Source organism: Podarcis raffonei, chromosome 12, assembly GCF_027172205.1.
Source record: "Podarcis raffonei isolate rPodRaf1 chromosome 12, rPodRaf1.pri, whole genome shotgun sequence".
NCBI classification, from domain to species: Eukaryota; Metazoa; Chordata; class Lepidosauria; order Squamata; family Lacertidae; genus Podarcis; species Podarcis raffonei.
In genome coordinates, this window is record NC_070613.1 from 259,867 (window position 1) to 286,287 (window position 26,421).

The window sequence follows — 26,421 nt, forward strand, 5'->3', positions numbered from 1 at the left end:
ATGCCTTCCGAGAGCAGATTAGCACACATTCGAAAAGGAGATATATAGTCGTGGTGGGAGACTTCAACTTCTCTGATATCTGTTGGAACTCAAACTCTGCCAAGAATGTAAGGCCTGACAAATTCCTCCATTGCCTCGCTGACAGTTTCATTTCCCAGAAGGTGGAAGAAGTAACAAGGGGGTCATCTGTCTTGGACCTGGTCCTCACCAACAGGGAGGAGGAACTGATAGATGAAGTGGAAGGACAGGGAAACTTGGGAGGAAGTGATCATACAGAGGAAAGAAAGATGGATCAAGTGGTAAGTCCTCTGGAGAAGATGGGTGACAGAAGGCAGAATTATTCAACTCCTACTTTGCCTCTATCTTCACCCAAAAGGAAACCAATGCCCAACCTGGTGATAACAGAATAAACAATGCAAGCAGGGAATTGCAACCCCAGATAGGAGAAGGGGTGGTAAGGGAACAACTAGCTACTTTAAATGAATTCATATCTCCACAGCCTGATGAGCCAAGAGTACTAAAGGAGCTTGCGGGTGTAACCTCAGAGCCTTTGTCTATTATCTTTGAGAATTATTGGAGAGGTCCCTACAGACTGGAGGTGGGCAAATGTTGTCCCCATCTGGTAAACATTGACTGTGAGCTTCAACAGTCAGTCTGTGAGCACTTAGAAAAGGATGCTGTGATTCCTAAGACCCAGCATGGGCTTCTCAAAAGTATGTCATGACAAGACAAGCCTCATTTTTTAATGGAGTTACAAGCTTGATGGATCAGGGGAATGCTGTGGACAGAGTGTATCTTGATTTCAGTAAGACTTTTGTCAAAGTCCCCCATGATATTCTCATGAGGAAGCTGGTAAAATGTGAGTTGAATGAAGTAAGGTAACTGTTAGGTGGATTTGTAGCAGGTTGACTGACTGAGCCCAAAGAGGACTCATGAATGGTTCTTCGTCATCCTGGGAAAAAGTGACAAGTGGGGTGCCGCAGATTCTGTCCTGGGCAAGTGGTTGTTTAACATTTTTATAAACGACTTGGATGAAGGAATTGAGGGGATGCTCAACAAATTTGCAGACGACACCAAACTGGTAGGAGTAGGTAATGCTGCAGAAGACAGAATCACAATTCAAAATGACCGTCACAGACTGGAGAACTGGGCACAAGCTAACAAAATGAATTTCAATAGGGACATTTCCTTTAGGCAGGAAGAATTACATGCAGAAATATAGGATGGGGGAAACCTGGCTTACTAGCAGTACATGTGAATGTCCCCAGTGCCATGGGCATAGCGGGGGCGGGGGTAGCTGCCCCCCCCAGATCAAGTAAAACAATAGAAATACTTAATTATCTGACCAATCGCGTCGTTCTGTCCCCCCTAGCAAAAATCCTGGCCAAGACCATGCAAATGCTTCGCCCCTTCTTCATAAGGGAATCCCTCCCCCCCCCTTGGTCATTTCAGTGTCCTTTTCTGAAACTTTTCCAACTCTACAAACCTCCTTCTGGAGGTGAGGCCACCAGAACCATCCACAGTATTTCAAATGTGGTTGCACCGTAGATTTTTTATAAGGGCATTATGATAGCGGCTGTTTTATTTTCTATTTATTTCCTAACATTCCCTAGCATGGAGTTTGCCCTTCTCGTGGCTGACACACGCTGAGTTTCTCTAAAAGGTGACAGAGGGATCCTTTTGGGAGAGATCTGGGCTGGATTTCTTTTGGGATTGTTTTGTCGTTTGCGAGTTTGCTTGTTTCCATGAGGATAGCTCTTAATTTGTGCAGGTGAGGTTGGGGGTGTCAGGGAGCAGGTGGGAGCAAACGGAGGGGGGGGGGCTTTTGTGGATGACTGCCAGTGATCTAAGAGCTGCCACATGGAAGGTGAAACAAGCTTGTCTTCTGTTCCAAGGGGAGGACCCAAAAGAGCGGATTCGAGTTGCAAGAAAGGAGATTCCAATTAAACGTTAATTTAAGGTGGTGGAGTCTCCTCTGTTGGAGGTTTTTAAGAGGAGGTTGGATCTGTCCGGAATGCTTTAGCTGCAACTCCTGCAGGGGGTGGGACTAGATGGCACCTTGGGAAGAGGGCACACAGTTGTGCCAATGGGGGAGGAGCAGCCTTGGCAGCGTGCTTAAGAGGAGGCTGCAGTCTGTGGAAGGGACGACTTCCATTTCAGATAATAGCGGGTGCCTTAGGAGAAGGCGTCGTCGAGTGTGCAAAGAATACGGAGCATCGCTTGGCACAGATTAGTCATCCCTGAACTCATTTTTAATTGGCCTTTTCGTGAGTCAGGCAGCCTGGGTCATCAGCCTGCCAGCTAAGCGGATCTGGGGTGCTTTTTGTTGTGTGTGCAGTGGGCCAAACACAGGAGATGAGAGCCCGTGTGAGAGCCAGGGAGTGCAGCATAGTGGTTACAGCACCAAGCTAGGACCTGGGAGACCAGGGCTCCAATCGCCTGCTCCCCTGTGGCCTTGGGTCCCTGCCTTTCAGCCTGACCTACCTTGCAGGGCTGTTGTTGTGGAGAGTAGAAGAGAAGAGGGAGAACCACACGCACGACCCTGAGCTCCTTGGAGAAAAAAGGGAGGGGGGTGTAAATAATAATAATAAATTTTATTTATACCCCGCCCTCCCCAGTCAAGCCGGGCTCAGGGCAGCTAACACCAAATATAAAACAAATTGATTGAAATACAACTTAAAAACAAGATTAAAATACATTAAAACATTAAAATGCAGCCTTATTTCAGCAGAAACTCAAAAACATGTTTGGGGATAAATGTAATAAACACATAAATAGCTTGTCGAGTGTGATTTGAAATGAGAAGCTATACTCCTCTGTTTGGACCTTGAGTGTGAGTGGTGCCCAGTGTGCCCCCCCTGCGCCCCCCCCCCCGGCTACACTGCTGCTGGGAGCCCTTGCTGCAAGTTGCTGTGTAGACCGTGGCTGAGCCAAGTGGGCCCAGGAGGGCTCTGGTGGAGGGGGGGCGGCTTCCTGGGAGTGCTTCATGCCCCCCCAGTGGAGCCTGTTCCTCCTCTCCTTGTTGGCTTAGCAGGGCTGTCCTTCCTTCCCTCCCTCTGAAGCATTAGCTGCAGCAAAATGGGAAGCCCCATTCTGAAAAGGTTAGGGGGCTGTTCCAGGTGCAGTTTCTGCCATTAGAGATGATGGTCTCAGGGTCTGGGGCGCTTCATTTGGGAAAAGGCAGTCCTTGAGGTCTTGCGGTCCTGAGCCACTTAAGGCTTTATAGCTCAAAATTGAATTAGGCCCAGAAACTAAGGGGCCCAGGCAGGATCAGTGTAATTGGTGCTGTTGGGCCAAGATTGGTGTAATATGCTCAAACTGTCTTGTCCCAACAAGCAACCTGGCCGCTGAATTCTGCACCAGCTGAAGTTTCTGGACCGCCTTCAAAGGCAGCCCCACATATAATGTGTTGCAGTATTCTAACCTAGAAGTTACCAGAGCATAGACAACAGTAGGATGGATGGCGGCTAACAGATTGGGGTTGAATCCTGACAAGACAGAAGTACTGTTTTTGGGGGACAGGGGCCGGGCGGGTGTGGGGGACTCCCTGGTCCTGAATGGGGCAACTGTGCCCCTAAAGGACCAGGTGCGCAGCCTGGGAGTCATTTTGGACTCATGGAGGCACAGGTCAATTCTGTGTCCAGGGTGGCTGTCTGCCAGCTCCACCTGGTGCGCAGGATGAGACCCTCCCTGCCCGCAGACTGTCTGGCCAGAGTGGTGCATGCTCTGGTTATCTCTCGCTTAGACTACTGCAATGTGCTCTGTGTGGGGCTACTTTTGAAGGTGACCCGGAAACTACAACTAATCCAGAATGCGGCAGCTAGACTGGTGACTGGGAGCAGCCACTGAGACCACATAACACCGGTCTTGAAAGACCTACATTGGCTCCCAGTACGTTTCCGCGCACAATTCAAAGCGTTGGTGTTGACCTTTAAAGACCTAAACAGCCTTGGTCTAGTATATCTGAAGGAGCGTCTCCACCCCCATCGTTCTGCCCAGACACTGAAGTCCAGCTCCGAGGGCCTTCTGGCAGTTCCCTCCCTGCGAGAAGTGAGGTTACAGGGAACCAGGCAGAGGGCCTTCTTGGTGGTGGCGCCCTCCCTGTGGAACGCCCTCCTACCAGATATCAAAGAGAACAACAACTACCAGACTTTTAGAAGACATCTGAAGGCAGCCCTGTTTAGGGAAGCTTTTAATGTTTGATGTTGTCAGAGCTGTGTTGTCAGAGATGTGTTACTGTATTTTAATATATTTTTGGAAGCCGCCCAGAGCGGCTGAGGAAACCCAGCCAGATAGGCGGGCTATAAATAAATTAACAACATTATTATTATTATTATTATTATTATTATTATTAATCCGTCGCTGTCCAGAGAGGGGCGCAGCTGGGCCACAAGCCGAAGCTGATTCCTTGTCCCCCCCCCCCCCGCAGGCCGCAAGTTCATCATCGCCAACGCCCGGGTGGAGAACTGCGCCATCATCTACTGCAACGATGGCTTCTGCGACCTTTGCGGCTACACTCGCGCCGAGGTCATGCAGAAGCCCTGCACCTGCGACTTCCTCTATGGGCCGCGCACGCAGAAGACCTCGGTGGCGCAGATTGCGCAGGCCCTCCTGGGCTCCGAAGAGCGGAAGGTGGAGATCTGCTTCTACCGGAAAGACGGTAGGGTCCCTGCTGGGGGGGGGGAGAAGGGTGAATCTGTTCCCCACAGCCCTCCGCTGCCACCTGTGCCTCCTTAACGTGCCCACTTCCTCTTGTCAAGGAACATTAGATTCTGCATTAATGTTTCCCCAGCGCAGAGGAGCCTCGCTTTGCAACCCTGATGAATTATGCAGAAGGACGCTGTGTTTGCTGATTTCTGCATAATGTATCCTGCCTTGGAAGCCGTGGCTGGGGCCACGTGGGCTGCATGGGGGCCACACAGGCTCCTTCTCTTGACCACAGGGCAGTCCTGCCCCGTCACTCTGATTTCAGAGATTCTCCCAAGTGCTTTGCAGCCTTGAAGTCCTCTTTGCAAAACAAGCAAGCTACAGATCTGGAGAGGCTAATGTGCGGCAGATGTGAATCTTCTGCTTGCTTGGCATCACGGCAGGTGCATTGAGGGTCCTTGGCTTGGTATATTTCGCAGCCTGTTCCTGACCACGTTTTAGGTGTGTGTGTGAAGTCTGTATGCAGTAAACTCGCAACTTATGTGCATCAACATGTGAGATTTTGGCTGGAAAAAGGAAGGGGGGGCAGGCATTCAGGGGCTCGGTCTGCAATCCCACCTGCCATTGCGCTCACCTTGGCAGAGCATTCCAAGGGGCAGGGAGAGTGTGTTTTGAATACACGTGATTTTGGCTTTACACACAACCCCCGGAACATAAGCTCTGCACAAGTTGAGAGTTGGCCGTACATAAAAGCATTTGTTTTTCTGCCAGTTGCCCTGCTTTGACTTGGCTAAAATAAAAAGGGGGCATTTTGAAAGGGTGGGGGCGATGGTGTTGCCTTTGGGACTTTGACACTCTTGCCCACCCCCTCTGCCCTGGGCCCTTTTCGTTCAGATTTTTGTTTATTTATTATTTATTAATTAAATGTGTATACTGCCCCATACCTGTAGATCTCAGGGCAATGTGACAGTATTAAGAAAGCACAATGCATAATAAAAATAAAAGCTAAGGCTAGCCACTGAGTTTGGGTGGGGGGGAGACAGGAGAGACGCTGCCTCTCGACTTCTTGAGCGATTTGTGTGCAGGGAGGCTGCAGGGGCTGCAGAGAGGATCTCGGGGCACCAGCAAAGCCTCAGCACCTTTCCAGAGCCTGCCCTCTGAGGAGTGACGGGGAAAACAACCAGAGTCTCTGTTGCCCCGTAAATGTGCAAAGGCGTTTGCTCGGCAGAGATAGGAGATACAAAATTCCTGGGACTTGGCATGCGACCAGAACTCATCAAGGAGGGAGGCCCTGTCCCTGGTGCCCTGTCGGTCTCCTTCCCAGCTAGGAAAAAATATTTCAAATTCTTCTGTGTCGGCATTTGGGGCAGCTCAGAGCTCAGGCTCCTCATGCCGGGCTTCCTGGGCGGACTGTGGGGAGGCCGGCTGGGAAGGGCCCCTTCTTGCCTGCCTGCCGGGGACCTCGGAGGGGGTGCTCTTCCCTCCCAGGTGGGCCAAGCGTCTGGCTTGGGACGTCCTGGGGGAATTTAGCACTTGGGAAGCGGAACGGCCTGTTCAGCCTCCGCTCCTGTGGGAGGCTCAGAACATCTAGAAAGCAGAATAAATCACGTAGGAAGCCCAGTGGCCTGGGATCTTTGTCCGGGTTAATACCAGCCGTGGTGGTAAATGGGTTTTCTCCATGTCAGACACCCAAATGACGCCTGTAGTCAGGGACTTTGGAGATAATAATAGAGGAATCGCCTGCAGGATCAGGCCAACGGCCCATCCAGTTCAGCGTATTGTGCTCAGTGGCCAACCTAAAGTTATTAGGGGTGCAAAATTCCAGCGCCCAGTGCTGCCTCACTACAGCTGTGCCTGCCCATCAGTGGGGAAACCCAGCCTGGAAAAGGGATCCCTCGTGTCAAAGCTCCCCCCCCCCATCCTCTGGCTTAATGGAAGGGCTTGTTGAATGTTTTGGCAGTCCCCGTGGAGACGCCAGGGGCATCCGCGGCCCCCGCCTAGGCGTCCACAGCCCTCCCAGGAAGCAGGCGGCCGCGAGGTTTATGTCTATTTGTGCCTGGGGGGACGGGGGCATCCATCACAGGCAAGCAGGCTCTTGAGTGGAGAGGCCTGGAGGCGGGGGGGGGGCACGTCGCTTGGGTAGATCCTGGCCCTCAGCTGGCAGACGGCAAACTGACTGGCTCCTGGAAGCTGCCTTGGCAGGGGTCTCATCCAGAGCAGGTGCTTATGCACCAGAGACGGCTGCCTGCCTGCCGTTGATGCTGCTTTGTGGTGGCTCTCTAGGGTTTCAGCGGGGCTGGGGGGCTCTTTCCCACCTCCCATGGAGATGGGAGCCTGAAGGTGCTCTGGCCCTTGGGTGCTGGTGGCCCTGCTGCTCTGAGTTGCCCACAGGAGGGAAGTGGTTTCCCGTAATGAGCATCTGGTTGGCCATCAGGAGAGCAGGATCTTGGACTCGATGGGCCACTGGTCTGATCCAGCAGCCAGGCTCTTCGGATGCTCTTATGGAGCCTCCAAGCCCAGAGGCAGTCTATCTGTGTCCCTAGGTTGCTTGGGGTATTTGGCTGCCGCAAGAACAGGAGGCTGGACTAGATGGGCTCCCTTGGGCTGCATCCTGAGTACCAGGTGCTGGAAGCCACTGGAGGAGAGAGCTGCTCTCGTGTTCAGGTCCTCCTTGTGGTTTCCCACATGTGTCTGGCAGTGTTAGAAACTCAGGTGTATAAGCCAGGTGCCAAGGGACTCCTTAAAGCAGGGTTACAGTCGCCAAAATGGAATGTCTACTTGCCATTTTGGGGCAAGACGGCTCTGAAGTCTTACTTTTCAACCAATGGGCTGGCTGTGATGGATTATCCATTAAACATCTGGCTAGTTCAGAGGACCACCTTGAGCTCGATTAAGAACTTTGAGAACTTAAAGAAGAAAAGTCCCTTGATCCCAGAACAGTCCACATCTATATCGGCCTATTCCGACTGTTTTCTGAATGGTGACCATTCATAGCGTAGGGATATTCTTCACAACTGTGAGCAGGGTGGAAGCAAAGGCAACAATTAACTATAACATTCTTCACTGCTCCTGCTGCACAGAAAAAACATTTTGGTTCCTGAAATTCGATCGGATTGTGCAGTTAAAATATAACGGATAGAATTCTACAGGATGTGGTCTTAGTGAGTGAAAACAGTCCAGATACAAGGGTCCTCAGATGGCAAAGATGTCTGGCCCTATCCTGGCACATGGGCATCTTCACTTGGTCGCAAGTGGCCAATAAAGGTAAAGGGACCCCTGACCATTAGGTCCAGACTCTGGGGTTGCGGCACTCATCTCGCTCTACTGGCTGAGGGAGCCGGCGTACAGCTTCCAGGTCATGTGGCCAGCATGACTAAGCCGCTTCTGGCGAACCAGAGCAGCGCACGGAAACGCCGTTTACCTTCCTGCCGGAACGGTACCTATATATCTACTTGCACTTTGACGTGCTTTCGAACTGCTAGGTTGGCAGGAGCAGGGACCGAGAAACGGGAGCTCACCCCGTCGCAGGGATTCGAACTGCCGACCTTCTGATCAGCAAGTCCTAGGCTCTGTGGTTTAGACCACAGCGCCACCCGAGTCCCTAAGTGGCCAATAGCCAGGGGCAAAATGTGGCTTGTGAAATGTGAACACAGCTGGGGGGGCACTGTGAGAACAGGAGGCTGGATGAGGTCGGACTCTTCTTGCATTCTTCCAGCCTCCGTCCAGCCTGGCCCCTTCGTGGGGACAGCAGCCAGCCTGGCCCCCTGCCCTTCAGCACATGCCTGCACACTCTGCGTGTGGCTCCTGCTTCCTGCTTTTCTGCTGCAGCAGCAGTTTCTCTCCCCCCCCCAAAAAAAACCAGCCTGGCCCAACTGCTGCTTTTGTTTACATCTTCCCCCAGGGGAGCCACATCTCATCCCAAGCTGCAGCTTCTGCAGCATGGAAGCCAGAGTCCCAGGCAGGGCGGAGGGGGCTGGGCTGTGCATGTGTCCTCTGCATCTCAAACTCCCCAAGACAGACCCAGGCAGGCTCCTCTCCCTGCCTGCTCCCTTTTTCAGCTGATAATCCCTCCCCCCCATCCTGGCTTTACCTATGCCCCCCCCTCGCACACACACTTTGCTCCCCGTATTCAGGCTGTTGCAAAAGCTGTGCAGAAACCACTCAGCCGCCTCCCTTTCCGTCTCCTTGGCCCAAACCCTGGTCCTTGCCCTGGTGCCATTCCTTGCCAGGGCCACGCCCCAAATCATTTTGCTGCCAAAGGTGCCCCCTCTCCCCCCACCAGCCAACCAGCCAAGGGGCACCTAATACTCCAAGGCTGGTAAAATTATTTTAACGGAAAACCCCCCAGTCAAAATGCAGCAGCGAAACATTTGATAGCCAGCCATGGGCATCCCTTTCATGACACCCCAAATCTGCCGCCTGAGGCAGCTGGTCCCCTCTGCCTGAGGTCAGGGCTGGCCCCATCTCTGGCTGGGACTGCAGCAGCCGGCTCCTGTCTGATCTTCTGGTTCCCCAAGGCCCACGTTCCAAATTCCCCAGGCGCAGTTTGCTGCTGGTGCCGGTCCAACTGTGGCAACATGCAGATTTCTGGACCCCAGGCTGGAGACCATAATTCAGAAACCTCTGCCTTAGTCCATAGTTCATTCCATATCCATTTCCACCTCGTCTGTTTTCCCTTCTTGCACGCTGGAAGGTTGAGCAAGCAGCACTCAAGCAATGAGAGTAGAATTGGAGCGCTGGAAGGGACCTCGAGGGTCATCTAGTCCAACCCTCTGGCAAATAGATAATCCGTTGCAGCAACAGGGTTTGGAACAGAGCTTGGGTGGCCACCCATTAGGGATCCTTCAGCTGCAATTCCTGCACTGGAGGGGGTTGGACTTGATGAGCCCTGGGGATCCCTTCAGACCCTGCAGTTCTCTGCTTCTGTGTCCTAAAGGTTCTCCCTCCTTTTCTCAGCCCCTCCTGAGCCAAGTGCTGAATTCTGCAAGCCTCTCTGCTTCTGTTGCTGCTCCTCTTTTCCAGAGTAACTTGTCTGGGGAGCGGCTGGGGGGGGGGCAGCAGCTGTTTTATAGGACTCTAACCGTCATTCTGGTCGGGGACCTGCCTGGTTAATTATTTTGCAAATCGATAAGTGTATTTTTAGGCATAATGGCAATAACAATTTTAGAAAGTGCTGTGCGGCGGAAAACGTCTCCAAAGCATTGTTCGCCTCAGCAGGCAGAGGATCCACAGCTTCAGAGGGGAGGGGGTGCCCTTCAGGACCCACCCCAAGGTCACTCTTGCCACAGAAAATGAATTTGCCCTGGGGAGGGAGAGGGAAAGGTACTCTGTGTGTGCTCAGAGGCACTCTCCTTCTCTTTGCTGCTCCTCCATCAGAATCCTTCCAGGCTGACCCCAGGCATTGAGGGGGGGGGACAATGGAGCCTTGGGGAGCCAGTCAGTGGGGCATGGGGGGGGTTGAAGAAAGGGGTCAACCAGTTGGGATCCGGATGGGTGGGGTAATTAATAATAATAATAATAATAATAATAATAATAATAATAATAATATTCCAGGCAGGTTTGCCTTCTAAACCCTGCAGCTCCTTGGCAGTGCCAGCTGTGTGGGGCTGAGCAGGAGCGCCAGGCGCAGGGAGCGCCCAAGTTCTGCCTGGGCTGCCCCCCCCCCGGCCCCTGCGCCAGGTGTCTCTTCTCTCCCGAGGCCTCGGCCTCCGGCTCACGTCAGCCAGCCCAGTTCCGGCAAGGCGGGTAAACAAAGCCGGAGCCGCCAGCGCTGTCTCCCAGCTGCCTCTCCCTCCTTCCCCCCCCTGCAAGATGGCCTGCGCTGGGGGGAGGAGATGCTCCCTCTTCTTTCCTCTCGGGCTTTATAAACGACCAGGATGGGGGGGCAGAGCAGAGTTATCCTGGCGAGGAAACTCTCCAAAGCCCTTTTCTCCTTCTCCATGAACGTGTCTCCTCCTCTCGTAAAGCCATCTAGCATGGTGGCCATCCCTGCCTCCTGAGGCAGTGAGTTCCACAGGTTAACTCTGTGCTGCGTGAAGAAGGACTTTCTTCCCTCTGCCCTAAATTTTCCAACAAAGGGAAAGGAAGGATGCCTCGCCTGCTCTGGGGAGAGTCCCCTTCTCTCTCAAGGAAAGGCCATGGCTGTGGGGCAGAGTCCCGGGTTCAGTTCCCCCTGTCAGGTAGGGGTGGGAGAATCTCCTCTGCCTGGACTCCTGGAGAGCCATTGCTGCCAGGAGACAAGGCTGAGCTGGAGGGACTCTCTGTAAGGCAGCTTCCTAGGATCCTGCCCCCCCCCCAGCCCCCCAGGAATCGGGGCGTCCCTTTACGGTCTGCCACAGCATGTCACAGTGCTGAGCTGGGGAAGAATATCGGGGTTTGTTGGGTTCAAAGATGGGGTGCAGAAGGGGGTTTGGGAAGAAGCACCTGGGTCTTGTTCTTTGAGCTTTGGGACCAGAGAGAAGGTCCAGCTGTTTGGGGGCAGGAGCAGCAAACTCCTCAAGGAGCCTCAGGGGGCGATGAACCTGGGCAGGGCGGAGGGGGGCGGCTGGCTTGGAAGAGAGGCTGCCGGGGCCTCTTCTCCCCCCCCCCCTTCTTTGAGGGGAACAGAAGGCAGGAGCTCTTCCCTTCTCCCCCAGGAGGCAGGGATGGAAGGAGGGAGGGGAGACAAGGCAGGGATAAGGCTAGCCAGGGTCTCTGCCCCACCCTCCGAAGTCTGGGAACTGCAGGAGGGGAGAGGACTCGGGTTCAAATCTTCTTGAGGGCTTCCCTTTGGGTGGCTACTGTGAAAGCAGGAGGGTGGCCAGATGGGCCCCTGTGGTAGGGTTGCCAGACGTCCCCGTTTCCTGGAATTACAAATCAGTCCCCTGACAAAATCCTATCGTTCCTAATGAAGTTGAAAAATGTCCCTGGATTCCTTGGGAAATATCTGGTAAGCTTACCCTATGGGCCTGATCCAGCAGGACTCGCCTTATGTTCTGTACTCCTCCCCACCCCAGCAGGTCCTTGTCCCCCTCTCCCCCTCTCCCCAAAGATGCCAGCCTTTCGTTCTTCTTGATCTGGAGAGCCCTGCCAGGTCGGCCATCAGAAATGTCTACACAACTGGGGGCCGATTTGCGCCAGGAGAGGACCCCATCCCTCTCCCACTTCCCCAGCTCTGCCCCCTTTGACCTCCCCTCCTTCTTCCTGGTCACTGACCGTATTAAAGATATTTGATTTGATTTGATTTGACCTCCCCTCCTTCCTGCTTATAGGGACACAGGTGGCGCTGCGGTCTAAACTGGGCTGGCAGATCAGAAGGTTGGCAGTTCAAATTCCTGTGATGGGTTGACCTCCCGTTGCTCAGTCCCTGCTCCTGCCCACCTGGCAGTTCGGAAGCACCTCAAAGTGCAAGTAGATAAATAGGTACCACTCTGGTGGGAAGGTAAATGGCGTTTCTGTGCGCTGCTCTGGTTCTCCAGAAGCGGCTTAGTCCTGCTGGCCACATGACCCGGAACCTGTACGCCAGCTCCCTCGGCCAATAAAGCGAGATGAGCTCTGCAACCCCAGAGTCATCCGCGACCGGACCTAATGGTCAGGGGTCCCTTTACCTTTTTACCTTCCTGCTTTGCTCCTGCCGTGGATGTCAGAGTGTGTCCACCTCTCCATTGTCTGGCTGGAGCTGGCCTTGCTTATCTCTGCCCTTTTGGTTGGTTGGTTGTTTCTTTAATTTATTAATTTATTGAATTTATATACCGCCCTGCACCTGGAGGTCTCAGGGCGGTTCACAGAATAAAATCAAAATCTAAAACCACAAAATACGCAATCAAAATAAAAACAACAGCCCAATAGCCCCCCCGAACCCCCCACATTTTAAAGGGGCAGAGGATGTTATCTCTCCCAATGCAATTTCCCCTGCTTGCAGGGTGCCAGACAGATGGATCCTGCGGCCCCAGAGGGAAAAGCACCTCCCTCCACTCATTAACTTTCTAAACATATTAACTGCATTCATGATTTTAAAGAAGAAAACTTTCCTTGGGAAACAGAAGCTCTCTGGCAACCCACCCAGAATCAAGAGAATCCCCAAGCTGGTTTGTGTGCCTTGCAGGGGGTTGGAGCAGCGGAATCCTGGAGGTCCCTTCCAACTCCACAATTCTGTCATTCAATCTGGCCCCCCCCAAAAAAGACTGAGCACGGGGTGCCCTCACCCCCCCATCTTCAGGCCTCTGTATGAACACGAACACCCCCCATGCTGGAATAAAGAAGGCAGAAGCAGTTTGCATTGATCCAGGAAACTTTGCAAAAGGCTGGCTGGGGGGCCTGTTCTCTCCCCCCCCCCAGGAGCCTGGCTCTGCTCAGCCAAGTCTCAGCTGCTCATTTATTCATTAGAGGCTGCAAGTGCCAATCTCCGCGGCTGAACGTGCTGCTGCCCCAAAAGCATTCCGGTGCATTAAAGCATTACTTCGAAATCCATTACAACAGATTTTGCATTAAAATGAAAATGGAAGGAGACCTCTGGTCCCTTGGCTAAGAAAGGCGGGGGGGGGGGCAGACCCAGCCTCTCCCGTCTTCCGGAAAGTGAGTTTGAGGGGCTTGCGGTGCGTTCAAATAGCACCCTCCTCCGCCTCCTCACATCATCTCCCGCTTCGCTTGCTGGCAAAGGGGCTAATTAGGAGTTAATTGTGAGAGGGTGCCAAGCCAGAAATGTCTGAGGGTGGCAGCTGTGGTGGTTGGGCTGCAGGAGGAGCAGGATCCTGCCTTGGGGGGGGGGGAAGGGGCAGAGAATGGAAAATACTGCTGTCTCTCTCTGGGGATGGGTGCTGTTCTTGGATGTGGGGGGGGGGCCTTTTGCCCTGGCCTTCTCAGCTAATACAACCAAGGCCCTCCTTGTGCGAACAATTCTCTTCTGGGAGGGGAGAGCCCCCACCAGCCCAGGCACCTTGCCACCCGTGGCATTTTGTAGCGCTGCGCTACTTTCAAGCCCTTTGAAAAGTGGGGGGGTGCCGGGAAGAGGGGGGGAGCATTTATCTCCAGGCTATTCCTGGCTGCTGATAGCAGGGGTCAAAGGGCAGCTGGTCAGGGCTCTGCCATGTGGGAGGGGGCAAGGAGGGCACAGGAGCCCCTCCCTCAGTGCGGCCATTCTCTTGCGGTCCAGAGCCCCTTCCAGTCACCTTCTCCAGGAGGAGACCAGCTCTTCCCCTCCGCAGAGGCCAGGACTCGAATTCGGCTCCCTCACATCCACTTCAAGGTCTGCCGGGGGCATGGCTGGTGGATTGGCTGCTGCTGGGTGTTTTGGGCGGGAGGAGAGCGTTTGGTGCTTCCTTTGGGACTGCTTGTGAGCCCCCCAGCCCCGCTTGCCCCTGAGTTCCTTCCAGGCTTGTGCCGGAGCGGCCTTGGCTGAGTGTTCCTCCTCCTCCTCCTCCTGGAAGGGCTTTTGGCAGCCAGGCCACCCTGCTGACAGCTGTGTAAGCTTTGTGTCTCCGGAGGAGCAGCGTCTGGGCTGCGCAGGGCTGGGGAGGCCGGCAGGAGGAGGGAGGCGGCCTCGCCAGGGCGGGAGGGCGCTGGCAGCTGAGATTTAGCGGGGGCAGAGAGCCACTTTTTGGGGGTGCCAACAGGCCCAGCTGTTGTGGAAGCACCATAGGCGGTGGCATCTTTGGGGTCTATGTCTACAGCACAAGACTGCCTGCACGGACTGGCAGCCAGGAGCCTCCAGGGCTCAGGAAGGGAGACATGGCCCAGCCATTGGAGACTGGAACTGAGACCTTCTGCATGCAGCGCAGGTGCTCTGGAGCTGAGCTGCCATGCGCACGGATTCAGGGGTTGCCAGTTTCCAAAGGTGGGGATCAGAGGCCTCCAGAGAGGTTCCCACCCGGGTTGAGAGGAGAGGGCTATGGATGGCTCCCAGCCAGGAGAACTCTGCTCTGCCCCCCCCCCAGGCAGAAATGCTTCTGAATCAGTGCTAGAAACTCAGAGAGATCAGCTCTGCCCCAAATGGCCCCTTCAGCCAAGGTTGCAGTCGCCCAGAGAGAATGGAAAGTGGCCATTTGGGGGGCAAGAGGCCTCTGAAGTCTTATTTTTCAAACGATGGACTGACTGGCATTGATTCTCAGTTAAGCATCAAGGATCACCTTGAGCTCAGTTAAGAACGCTGAGAACTTCAAGAAGAAAAATTCCTTGATCAGGAATTAGATATGTTGGCCTCTTCCTGCCCTGCCTATTTTTCTGAATGGTGACACAGACCATTCATAACGTAGGAATATTCTCCACAACTGTGAGCAGGGCAGGGCGGTGTGGGAGGCGAAGACGAGCGTCAGCAATTAACTACAGCATTGTTCCCGGCTCCTGCTCAGGCTGCGCAGAAAAAGCAATTTTGGTTCCAGAAATTCATTCCGATTGTGCAGATAACTGATCGAATGCTACAGAATGGAGCTTTGGTGAGTGAAAGCAGCCCAGATCCTGTGATCCTCAGGCAGGCACCTCCAGGTGGTGGAGCTGTCAGGCCCCATCCTGGCACCCGGACATCTTCTCTTGGTCACAAGTGGCCACCAGCCACTAATTTCAAACACTGTTCCGAATTGCAGTTGCTGGAAGCCCTGGGAGGAGAGAGGGCTCAGGGGCTCAGATCCTGCTTGCAGGCTCCGCGTTGGGGCATCTGCTTGGCTGCTGTGAGAAGAGGAGGCTGGTCTAGAGGGGCCTCTGGCCTGATCCAGCCGGCTCTTCTTCTGCATAACCTGATAGCTGCGCTGTGCAACTGTTAATGGAGAAATCTGAGGGCTCCCTTGGACAAAAACCAAGGACACCAGCCCGGAATACCCGAGCAAAACAGCAGCCAGTAGGCTTGGTCTTCATTGAAGACTGGAAGACTGAAGAAGCAAGATGGAAGCCCCAAACAAAAGAGAACCCAAACTTTTATTAGCTGCTAATCACAGGTGCCGCTGTGGGTTAAACCACAGAGCCTAGGGCTTGCCGATCAGAAGGTCAGCGGTTCGAATCCCTGTGACGGGGTGAGCTCCCGTTGCTCGGTCCCAGCTCCTGCCAACCTAGCAGTTCGAAAGCACGTCAAAGTGCAAGTAGATAAATAGGTACCACTCTGGCGGGAAGGTAAACAGGGGGAATGGCACTCTGCATGCGCTCAGGGGCACTGCTGCCTGACTCCTGGCATTTGGGGAGGGACTGGCAACCAACCAACAGGCGCTCCACATCTGCTAAATGCCCCCTCTTCCCCAATACTACCTTGGGCCCCTCCAGACAAGTGGATTCTGCAATGCATTTTTGACACAACCACGGAGTGCAATGTGTTTTGCAATGCATCCTCAGAGGCAGGAACAGAACAGGAAAGAGCATAGGTTTTGTGAAATAAATAAAAGCTGACACCAGTTTTCATCTTTTAAAATCTATTGCTGTTGAAACGTTCTTCCTACTCATAATCTTATAGTGTAATCTTTCTTTGCAAACGGCTTTGAGGCTTTTCTTAAACATTCAAGCAGTGTATAAATTTAATGAAGTGAAATAATGATTGGCGAAGATGGTGCTGGGAGGAGCCCTTTGTGCTGGGGACTCAGTTCTGGCACGGGAAACTTCCAGGGGGGGCCCTTCAGTGTTGCCTCTTAGCTGAAGAGAGAGGGGCACCTGAGTGCTGGGGTGGGGCAAGGGGTGTGTGTGAAGGGGGTGCTGTGCCAGCAGCTTGTGACCCCCCCCCAGCACAAGGAGGGCCTGGGCGAGGGAGGGGCCTTCTGCACTCAGCACCAGCCTGGAGGACCTGCACTTTGTCAGCCCCCGTCCCCTGCCTCATCTTCTGACCTCCCCCCCCCAGTCCTCCAGAGCAGCTGGCTCACTTCTCCAACAGGGATATTTATAGTGTCAAGAGGGCCTGCGATAGGGAGGGGGCAGCACTCTTTTTCCGGCACCCTGGGGGGGGAGAAGCAGCAGCGCTCTGGGGTGTGATGGAGAGGAGCAGGAGCTGGGGGTTGGCAGCTGGGAGGGGACACAGCCCCTGCCCCTCCCCTGCCCCATTTTGAGAGGCTCTCTTTGGTCCCCCTCCCCATGCTCTACTAGCTTTTAGACTTCATGGAATGATAAAAATGTAGAGTTGGAACCCCCAAGGGTCCTCTAGTCCACCCCCTGAGATGCAGGAATCTCAGCCCAAGCATCCATGACAGATGGCCAGCCAACCTCTGCTGAAAAACCTCCAAGGATAGAGAGGCTACCACTTCGCCATGGAACGGCTCTTGCCATCAGAAAGTTCTTCCTGATGTTTGGTTGGAATCTCCTTCCTTTAACTTGAAGCCATTGGTTTGAGTCCTATTCTCTGGAGCAGGAGAAAACCAGCTTGCCCCATCTTCCATGTTCAGCCCTTCAGATATTTGAAGATGGCTATTGTGTCTTCTGAGGGACACAGGTGGCGCTGTGGGTTAAACCCCAGAGCCTAGGACTTGATGAACAGAAGGTCAGTGGTTCGAATCCCCGCAATGACCGGGTGAGCTCCCGTTGCTCTGTCCCTGCTCCTGCCTGTCCCTGTGCTTTCGAACCTAGCAGTTCGAAAGCACATCAAGTGCAAGTAGATAAATAGGTACCGCTCCAGCGGGAAGGTAAACGGCATTTCCGTGCGCTGCTCTGGTTCGCCAGAAGCGGCTTAGTCATGCTGGCCACATGACCCGGAAGCTGTACGCCGGCTCCCTGGGCCAATAAAGCGAGATGAGTGCTGCAACCCCAGAGTCGGTCACGACTGGATCTAATGGTCAGGGGTCCCTTTACCTTTATTGTGTCTTCTCTCCATCTTCCTTTCTCCAAGTTAAACATCCCCAGCTCCTTCAACCATTCCTCATCAGGCTTGGTTTCCAGACCTTTGATCATCTTGGTCTCCCTCCTCTGCCCACCTTCCAGCTGGTCAACATCCTTCTTCAATTGTGGCACCCAGAGCTGGACCCTGGACTCCTGGTGTGGCCTGACCAAGGCAGAATAGAGCGGGAATATTACTTTCCTTGATCTGGACACTATATTGCTGTTGATGCAGCCTAGAATAGCGTCTGCCTTTTTTTGCTGCTGCATCACACTGTGGACTCCTGTTCATCTTGGTCCACTGAGACCCCTGGACCCTCTTCACACACCCTCCTGGCAAGCCCTGTATGGCAAGACCACCCTGCCAGGCCCACCCAGTCGAGCGCCCTCTTCCCCACAGGGGAGGGATGGCTTAGTTGGTAGATCCTGAGACCCTTCATCTCAAGGTCCTGAGCCCCACTGTCACCAAAAGGATTCCTGCCTTGCAGGGGGTTGAACTAGATCAGGCATCCCCAACCTTCGGCCTTCCAGGTGTTTGGGACTACAATTCCCATCATCCCTGACCCACTGGTCCTGTTAGCTAGGGATCATGGGAGTTGTAGGCCAAAACATCTGGAGGGCCGCAGGTTGGGGGTGCCTGGACTAGATGACCCTCAGGGTCCCTTCCAACTCTGCAGTTCTGTGAAGCCCCCTGAACAGGGCCAGAAGGCGCCAGCTCCCTCCCACTGGGGCTTCCTGGGCTTAGCACCAAGAGTTGCCCAGCCTTCCCATCTTCCTTGCAGAAGGGAATGCAGGAACTTCATTAACTCCTCTCCTCCTCTAATTAAGTAGCATACGGTAATTGCTTTCTGGGAGATGAGCAAAAGACCCCCCCCCCTGCAAGGAGCTGTGCTGTCTGCAACTGATGCTCCTCAGAAGCCTGGTCACTTGGGCGCCCCCTAGTGGCACAGGCAGGACTCTTGCAGGGGGTGGCCAGTGTGTGTGTGTGTGTGTTTTGCGCCTCTTCCAGGGGCCTGGGATGCTCAAAGCAGCGACTCCTGGGTTCTACTTATCCACAGCTCACTTCAAAGGTCCACACTCATTGTCTCTCAGATAACAGAAGGCAGCCAGATAAGCTGATATGAGATGGGGGGGGGCAGAAGGACTTGCAGCCTGAATGGAGGCTTGGAGGTTGGAAGATCAGGGGAAGCTCAGAAATCAAGATGACAAGAAATTTAAAAAAGAATGGAAAATGTTTATTATGTATTTGCAAAGGTAAACAAGCTAATACAGTGGCAGGATTTTAAGAATACTTGTAATTTTAGAAATAGCACAGGTAATTGGAGGTGAAATAATAATAATTTGGAGAAGAAATTATATGCAGTTGAAAAGAAAATTTAAGGAAGGCGGGGGGGGGAGTCACGGGATTTGGAGAATCTGATTTTATGGATTTGATATTGTTTGTGTGTATTTTTTCTTTTTTGTGGTTGTTTGTGGTTTGTTTTTGTTGAAAATGTAATAGATATTTTTTTTAAAAAGAAGGTTGGAAGAATCAGGGCAGAATCTAAAGTCCTCCTTTATGCTGCACAGAGCAAAACTATGGATTCGACCAAGGGATGGAGGCGGGGGCTGTGAGGGTCTGCTCTCTGGCTGGAAGAAGCCTTGCTTCCAAATACCACTGGAAACCACTGGAGGAGAGAGTTGCTGCCGGACCCAGATCTTGCATGTGGGGCTCCCCAAATGGGCATCTAGTTGGGCCCAGGCCTGATTCTGCAGGCTCTTCTGAGGTGCTTAATTTTTCACACCATTAATGCATGGTTAAATTATGGATTCAAATGACAGGAGAGGAGATTCTGGCGCAACATTAGGAAGAATTTTCGGAGAGCAAGAGCTGTTAGACGTGGAACAGATCCCCTTGGGAGGTGGTAGACTCTCCTCTACTGAAGGTTTTTAAATGGAGGTGGGGGAATGGAGGCTGGGCGCTCACCTGCCCCTTCCGAGTAGACCTGGTGGCTCTGCTATGGGGCAAGCAGTGCTTCTGAATACCTGAGGTGGCCGTCTCAGGAGGGGAGAGCTGATCCTGTTTGTTGGCATCTGTTTGTTGGCATCTGTTTGTTGGCATCTGGTTGGCCCCTGCGAGAAGAGGATGCTGGACCAGATGGGCCTGGGCCTGATCCAGCAGCCAGGCTCTTCTTACACTCAGGAAGGAACTGAGACTGGCTGGATAACCTACTTGTTTTTCGCTCTTGAGATTGGCTCTAGATTTCTGGCTACAGCCAAAGCCTTGAGGTGATGGAGGGAGCTCCCCGTCAGCTACCGGTTCCCAGTGGCCACCAGATAAGCTCCGTCCTAGGGAGGTGGGAGAGTCACCCAGGGAGGCTGCCTGCCTGTGCTCAGCTGTTGTTTCCACTGCTGGGCTGCACTTGCCGCTTTCCTTCTGATTCCAGGCCGCCCACTGCTGCTGTTTGGAGCTGCTGCTGGGCTCCATGGCAAGGCCAGGAGGGGCAGAAATGTTGGCAGGTGAGCAGGACCTTGGAGCGCCTCACCTGGACTCCCTGCTGTGGCAAAGGCAGCATCCTCCTCTTTTCTCCCTTCTTCTCTCCTCTGGCTTGTTTGCTGTGAGCACGTCTGACATTTTGCCCTGGGTGGCTCTCAGGGGACCCGGAGCTCCTTCCAAGTCCTAAAATACCACCAGCCTCTGCGCCCTTTGAGGTGGAGCAGAGGGACAGAGGGCAGCTTGGAGAGAGAAGCCGGGAGCCCTGGGCCCAGACTTCAGAGGGGAAGAAGAAGGAGGAGGGAGCCCAGAACCCGGCAGGTTCCAGGTGCTTCCCTGGATGTGAGCCAAGAGGAGACCTGGCGGCAGAGAAAGGCTCCCAGGTGGGAGAGGGAAGCAAGCAAGTGTCTCTTCCACCCACCCAGATAGGGGCAAGAAGGGGGGGGCAGGAAGGAACGCTGCTCCTTCAGCCTCTGCAGGATCCACAATTCAGTGAACGTAGAATGGATTCAGTATCGCAAAGGGACACTTTAGACTTAATGCCTATGAATGGAGTACATACAAAGGTACATGTTGTTGTTGTTTAGTTGTTGAGTCGTGTCTGCCTCTTCGTGACCCCATGGACCAGAGAACGCCAGGCACCTCTGTCCTCCACTGCCTCCCGCAGTTTGGTCAAACTCATGCTGGTAACCTCGAAAACACTATCCAACCATCTCGTCCTCTGTCGTCCCCTTCTCCTTGTGCCCTCCATCTTTCCCAACATCAGGGTCTTTTCCAGGGAGTCTTCTCTTCTCAGGAGGTGGCCAAAGTCTTGGAGCCTCAGCTTCAGGATCTGTCCTTCCAGTGAGCACTCAGGGCTGATTTCCTTCAGAATGGAGAGGTTTGATCTTCTTGCAGTCCATGGGACTCTCAAGAGTCTCCTCCAGCACCAGAATTCAAAAGCATCCATTCTTCGGCAATCAGCCTTCTTTATGGTCCAGCTCTCACTTCCATACATCACTAATGGGAAAACCATAGCTTGAACTATACGGACCTTTGTCGGCAAGGTGATGTCTCTGCTTTATCACAAAGCATTTATCGCAGAGTCAACCCATCATTTGAGTCAATCTGCATCAGTGGAGATGCATTCAGAAACAAGAAGCCCAAGGTGTTGGTGCCCAGATGATGCCCTGGGCAGAGTGGCAGGCTGGCACCCCCAGAGAAGACCAGAGATGGTGGCCCCAGAGGAGGCGGGGGGGGAGCCTTCCAGGTCATCCGGAACTACAACTCCCATCATCCCTGGCAACTGCCCCCCCATTCTACTCTGTGACTGTTGCTGCCCTTGGCAAATTAGAGAAATTCATGGGGGGGGGGACAGCCTTGTAGGCTGTTGGAAGAGCACGCCGAAGAAGGCTGAGAATGGCTCCTGGCCAGCGTGGCTGCGCTCTGCCTGCACCCTCTGAGGCAGCACTGCTGCTGAATCCCAGTTTCTGGAAACTTCAGGAGAGGAGAGTTGCTCTGGGGCTCAGATCCTGCTTCTGAGTTTCCCATTTGGGCATCTGGTTGGACCTTGTGAAAACAGGGGGCTGAATTTGGTGGGAGACACTTTAGCTTCATCCCGCAGGCTCTTCAGATGCTCTTAAACATCTGGCAGACCAAACGTTCCCCATGCCCTGCTGTCTGGGGTACTTTTTGTAAACTCTGTAGGGTTGCCTTTTCGTCAAATAAACATTTCTTAAATCTGCTGCATGGTTAATGGTGCTGCGGGGAAGGGACATCTTTTCTGATGTTTCAGATTTCAACCAGTTGACCAAACCAATTAGTTGATGAAACTGTGATTAGCTGTGATTTTCTGGACTAGATGATCCTTGAAGTCTCCCTCTGACTCCAAAATTCAGGGAGGCAACAATTCTGCATTTCTCTGCCCTGAGCTCTCAGGGCTGCCAATGGCAGCACTAAGGCAGGGGCGCCACCTTGTGGCCATAGTGCAGAACTGCACCACTGCAGTGCAGGACGGGTCTTCTATGCTATCCGTGGCTAATAGTCGGCTCACTCGCGGGATCATCACTACCTAGATTGAGGTTGAATTCTGGCAAGGCAGAAGTACTGTTTTGGGGGGACAGGAGGCGGGCAGGTGTGGGGGACTCCCTGGTCCTGAATGGGGTAACTGTGCCCCTGAAGGACCAGGTGCGCAGCCTGGGAGTCATTTTGGACTCACAGCTGTCCATGGAGACACAGGTCAATTTCGTGTCCAGGGCGGCTGTCTGCCAGCTCCATCTGGTACGCAGGATGAGACCCTCCCTGCCCGTGGACTGTCTCACCAGAGTGGTGCGTGCTCTGGTTATCTCCCGCTTGGACTACTGCAATGGGCTCTATGTGGAGCTACCTTTGAAGGTGACCCAGAAACTACAACTAATCCAGAATGCAGCAGCTAAACTGGTGACTGGGAGCGGCCACCGAGACCACATAACACCGGTCCTGAGAGATCTGCATTGGCTCCCAGTACGTTTCCGAGCACAATTCAAAGCGTTGGTGCTGAAATTTAAAGCCCTAAACATGGGACAGTGTTCTCGAAGCTACAAACATGAGTCTGACCAAACTGCGGGAGGCAGTGGAAGACAGGAGGGCCTGGCGTGCTCTGGTCCAGGGGGCCACGAAGAGGCGGACACGACTAAATGACTAAACAACAACAACAACAACAACAACAACAAACAGCCTTGGCCCAGTGGACCTGAGGGAGCGTCTCCACCCCCATCATTCAGCCTGGACACTGAGGTCCAGCTCCGAGGGCCTTCTGGCGGCTCCCTCCCTGCGAGAAGCAAAGCTACAGGGAACCAGGAAGAGGGCTTTCTCGGTAGTGGCGCCCGCCCTGTGGAATGCCCTCCCACCAGATGTCAAGGAAATAAATAACTATCTGACTTTTAGAAGACATCTGAAGGCAGCCCTGTTTAGGGAAGTTTTTAATGCCTGATGTTTTATTGTATTTTTAATATTTTGTTGGAAGCCACCCAGAGTGGCTGGGGAAACCCAGCCAGATAGGCATGGTATAAATAATAAATGATGATGATAATTGTGATGATTGGGCTTGCACGTTCCTATGACCCTTGTGAACAAAGCTGTGGGGAGTCTCGTACTCCCAGCAGGGTCACCCGAGGCGTAAGGTCAAAGGGGAGGTCAAAGACAAAGAATGACCCAAGAAGTCCTCAGTGGCAGAAGAGGCGGATGATAAGAAGCGGTATGTTACAACAGCTGTGAAGGTCGTTGTGATACGCATGCCATCAGAACAGAGCCTTACTGTGAAGACTGTGTGTTGGTCAGTGTGCCCTGATCTCCAGACATAAAGCAAATTCATGCACAGGCATCTTCCAGAAACCCATCCAAAAATCTATTTATTATTTTCATCGCCACAATCCTACACATTGTTGAAGGGAAACTCTCCGCCGAGGTAGAAATCTTAGACTTCAAACGCCGCTGTGGACTTTTCATGTGAACAGTTACTTTTTAAATATACCAGAAAAGGTTCCCAATTCTCCTTGACAGAGTCTTGATTTGTGTTTCTTTTTGGTGCCCTCAGTTTTGCCCTCTCCGTCTTCCATGATTTCCACCAGCCCTTCTACCTCTGAGGGGATTCTCTCATCTTCCCCTTCTGCACAGATTCCTTGCTGCTGTGGCTACATGCATAAATAGAGTCGGCGCTTTCTTTGGGATTTCACTGCCCAGTATCCCCAGCAGGAAGGCTTCTGACCTCTTGGGAAAAGCCACTTAATTTCCCCCCTTCATTTCATTATATATCATGTCCCAATAGGCCATAAGGGATGGCCACCAACTCTGATGCTTTTAAAAGAGCATTGGGCAAACCCATGGAAAAGACGGCTGCACAACGTTTTTAATATTCTGTTGGGAGATAATAATATTATTATATTGCCAGGGGTTGGTTTGGATGACCCTTGGGGTCCCTTCCAGCTCTGCAGTTCTGACTCTGGGGCTGAGCTGCTCTGCCTGGACGTCTCCTTGGGCGGGGAGGGGGGGTTGGGCTCGGAGTGTCTTTAAGCAGATTCCCAGAAGATTGCAAGATTCCAAATCCCTTGAAAATGAGGTCAGTACAACTGTCCTCCCCCCCCCCGCCTGCCATGCCTGTGGAGGCCTCTGCCCTCCCCTGGAGGGGGGCAGGATTGAGCCCTGCATTCTCCCACCCCCACAGAAGGAGAACCCCACCTTTCCTCTCTGCTTGGGAGGAACGTCGCAAGTCTGCTGCCACGTAAGGGGCAGGGGAGGGTATCTGGGCAGCGAGACCTGGGCCTTGAAGAGGGCCTGGCACCCCCTCTGCCCGCTTCCCCCAGCCGCTGGGTGACGAGAGTGTGGGATAATCCCCCTGCAGCCAGCGGAGGAGTGGGGAGGGGGCTCCCTGCGCCCAGAACCTCACGCCTGCCTGCGGGATTAGTGCTGCAGCTGTTAAGAGCTGTGCCTGGATTAGGGCTTGCCCTACCCACTCGCTGGGTTCCTGGCGCTGCCATCCTGCGGGCACATTCCTTGCCTCTGACGCTGCCAAGTCTGCCAAGTCGGTGGTGGCCCCCCTTACTCCCGCAGCGAGGTTTGGTGCCAGGAGCGGATGGCCTTCCATAGGATTTGTGGGCATCCGCTTGGAATCATAGAATTGCAGACAGACGGGCCGTCATCCGACCTCTGCTAAAGGACCTCCAGTGAATCACAGAATCACTGACTTGTAGGGTTGGAAGGGGCCTTCAGGGGGCATCTAGCCCAACCCCCTGAAATGCAGAAATCACAGCAAAAGCTCTCCTTTCTGGTCACTTGGGTCCTCCCCTCCAGAGCAATGCAAAGCAAGTTTTCTCCATCTTTCTCTGCACAAGACATGAGAAGCTGCCTGTCAGGCTGGACCAGGATGCCAGCATCAGTCTGTGGGATCCGGAAATAAGGATCATCAGTCAGTTATTTCCCCTTAGAAGGAAAACTAAAGAAAATGGACAGACTCCCCTCCCCAAACAGCTCCCTCTTAAACTGGAGATTTAATAATATTCTCTGCAATTATTTTCCAATGTGTTCAATATATTTCTTTGTTTTCTGTATTTCCTCTCCCTTATCCTCTAGTAGCTGGCTGCTTTTATTGCTCCTTTTTTATAAAATAAAAAAAATGGTTTCATTACATTTCAAGCAATTACTATAAATATTTAAATTTTAATCCTTTTTTTAAAAAAAAAAAAAGAAATGACACATGTCTGTTTGGGAGGGTGTTTGGATTGTGGCAATTAATTCTTGTTGTTTTAATAGATTTTGTGGAAACAAAAAATTTTTTTCCTTCCAGTAGCACCTTAAAGACCAACTAAGTTAGTTCTTGGTATGAGCTTTCGTGTGCATGCACACTTCTTCAGATAGATTTTGTGGGTTTTTGTGGATTCTTAATCACTTGTCAAGCACCCTGTGACAAAGGGCTGATTGCAGATGAATAATCTGGATAAATAGGTAAATTGGAAGAAAGGGGAAAGTTGCATTTAAAGCACACCCACCCAAGAATTTGGGGACCTGAATTTGTCTAATCCGCTTTTCAAGCCTTCCAGGTTGGTGACTGTTAGGGCTGGGCAATATATTGATATATCGTGTAAAACCGGCTTGAAGTCCATATCATGATATCAGTCTCTTAATGGCCTCTCGAAGGCAGTGCTAGAAGCTGAGCTAGAAAAGCTAGGAGCCGAACGGCACCTTAAACTTGGGTTTCGGTTGCTACAACTGAATGCCCAGGCACCCTGCCGATCAGTTGATTCACCAAGCAGTGCAACACCCATAAATGCGTTTCTTTGGGTGCCATGCTGCCCCGCAAGTCAGCTGCCTGGCACAGCCGCATCGCCAGCCAGCCAGATGGAGATGGTAGTCGCCAAACCTGGCAAGCAGACATCCCGGCTTCCTCACAAAAGGCTGCTTGCCTGTTGCAAAATCAATGTGACTGGCGCCCAGTTACCGTATTTTTCACTCCTTAAGACGCACCCTTTTCTTCCTAAAAAGTAAGGGGAAATGTCTGTGCATCGTATGGAGCAAATGTGTGGTCCCTGGAGCCGAACTGCCCAGGGGCAAAAAGCAGATTGTGCTTTTTTGGGGGGGGGAGAGGGAAGGGGGTGTTGAAACAAAGCCGCTGATCGTTTGCTGATCGGGAGAGAGATAAGGGACGCTAGAGATAAAGGAGGCAGCCTGGGAGGGGGCCTCAGTGGCACAAAAACGTGGTTACAAAGCATGGATCTACATGGATCCTCAGGATTTTTGCATTGGGTCACCCCAAATTCACCATCTGATCACATGTCTGTGGCCACAGCAGGGACCACAAAAATCATACATCCACTGTTTCGTTCAGAGTATTTTTTTTCTTGTTTTCCTCCTCTAAAAACTAGGTGCGTCTTATGGTCAGGTGCGTCTTATGGAGTGAAAACTAGGAGTAGTTCTGAATGTTGCTCCAGGGACATGAGGGACCGGGGGGGCGGGATGCCAAGAATGCCAGGGGGCCCTAGGTCTGCCTCTGCTTCTCGTCTCCAGAGAGAGAGAGAGAGAAGAGGTGCTCTCTCTGC

General features: G+C 52.9%; 1 protein-coding gene across 1 annotated transcript in view; it reads left to right on the top strand.

The window, feature by feature from the left end:
• Positions 1-26,421, top strand: part of KCNH2 (potassium voltage-gated channel subfamily H member 2) — a 76,633-nt gene that overhangs the window by 3,963 nt on the left and 46,249 nt on the right. The window contains exon 2 of the mRNA XM_053409698.1: positions 4,430-4,660. Coding sequence (XP_053265673.1) covers positions 4,430-4,660 — 231 coding nt within the window. The remainder of the gene's footprint in view (positions 1-4,429; positions 4,661-26,421) is intronic.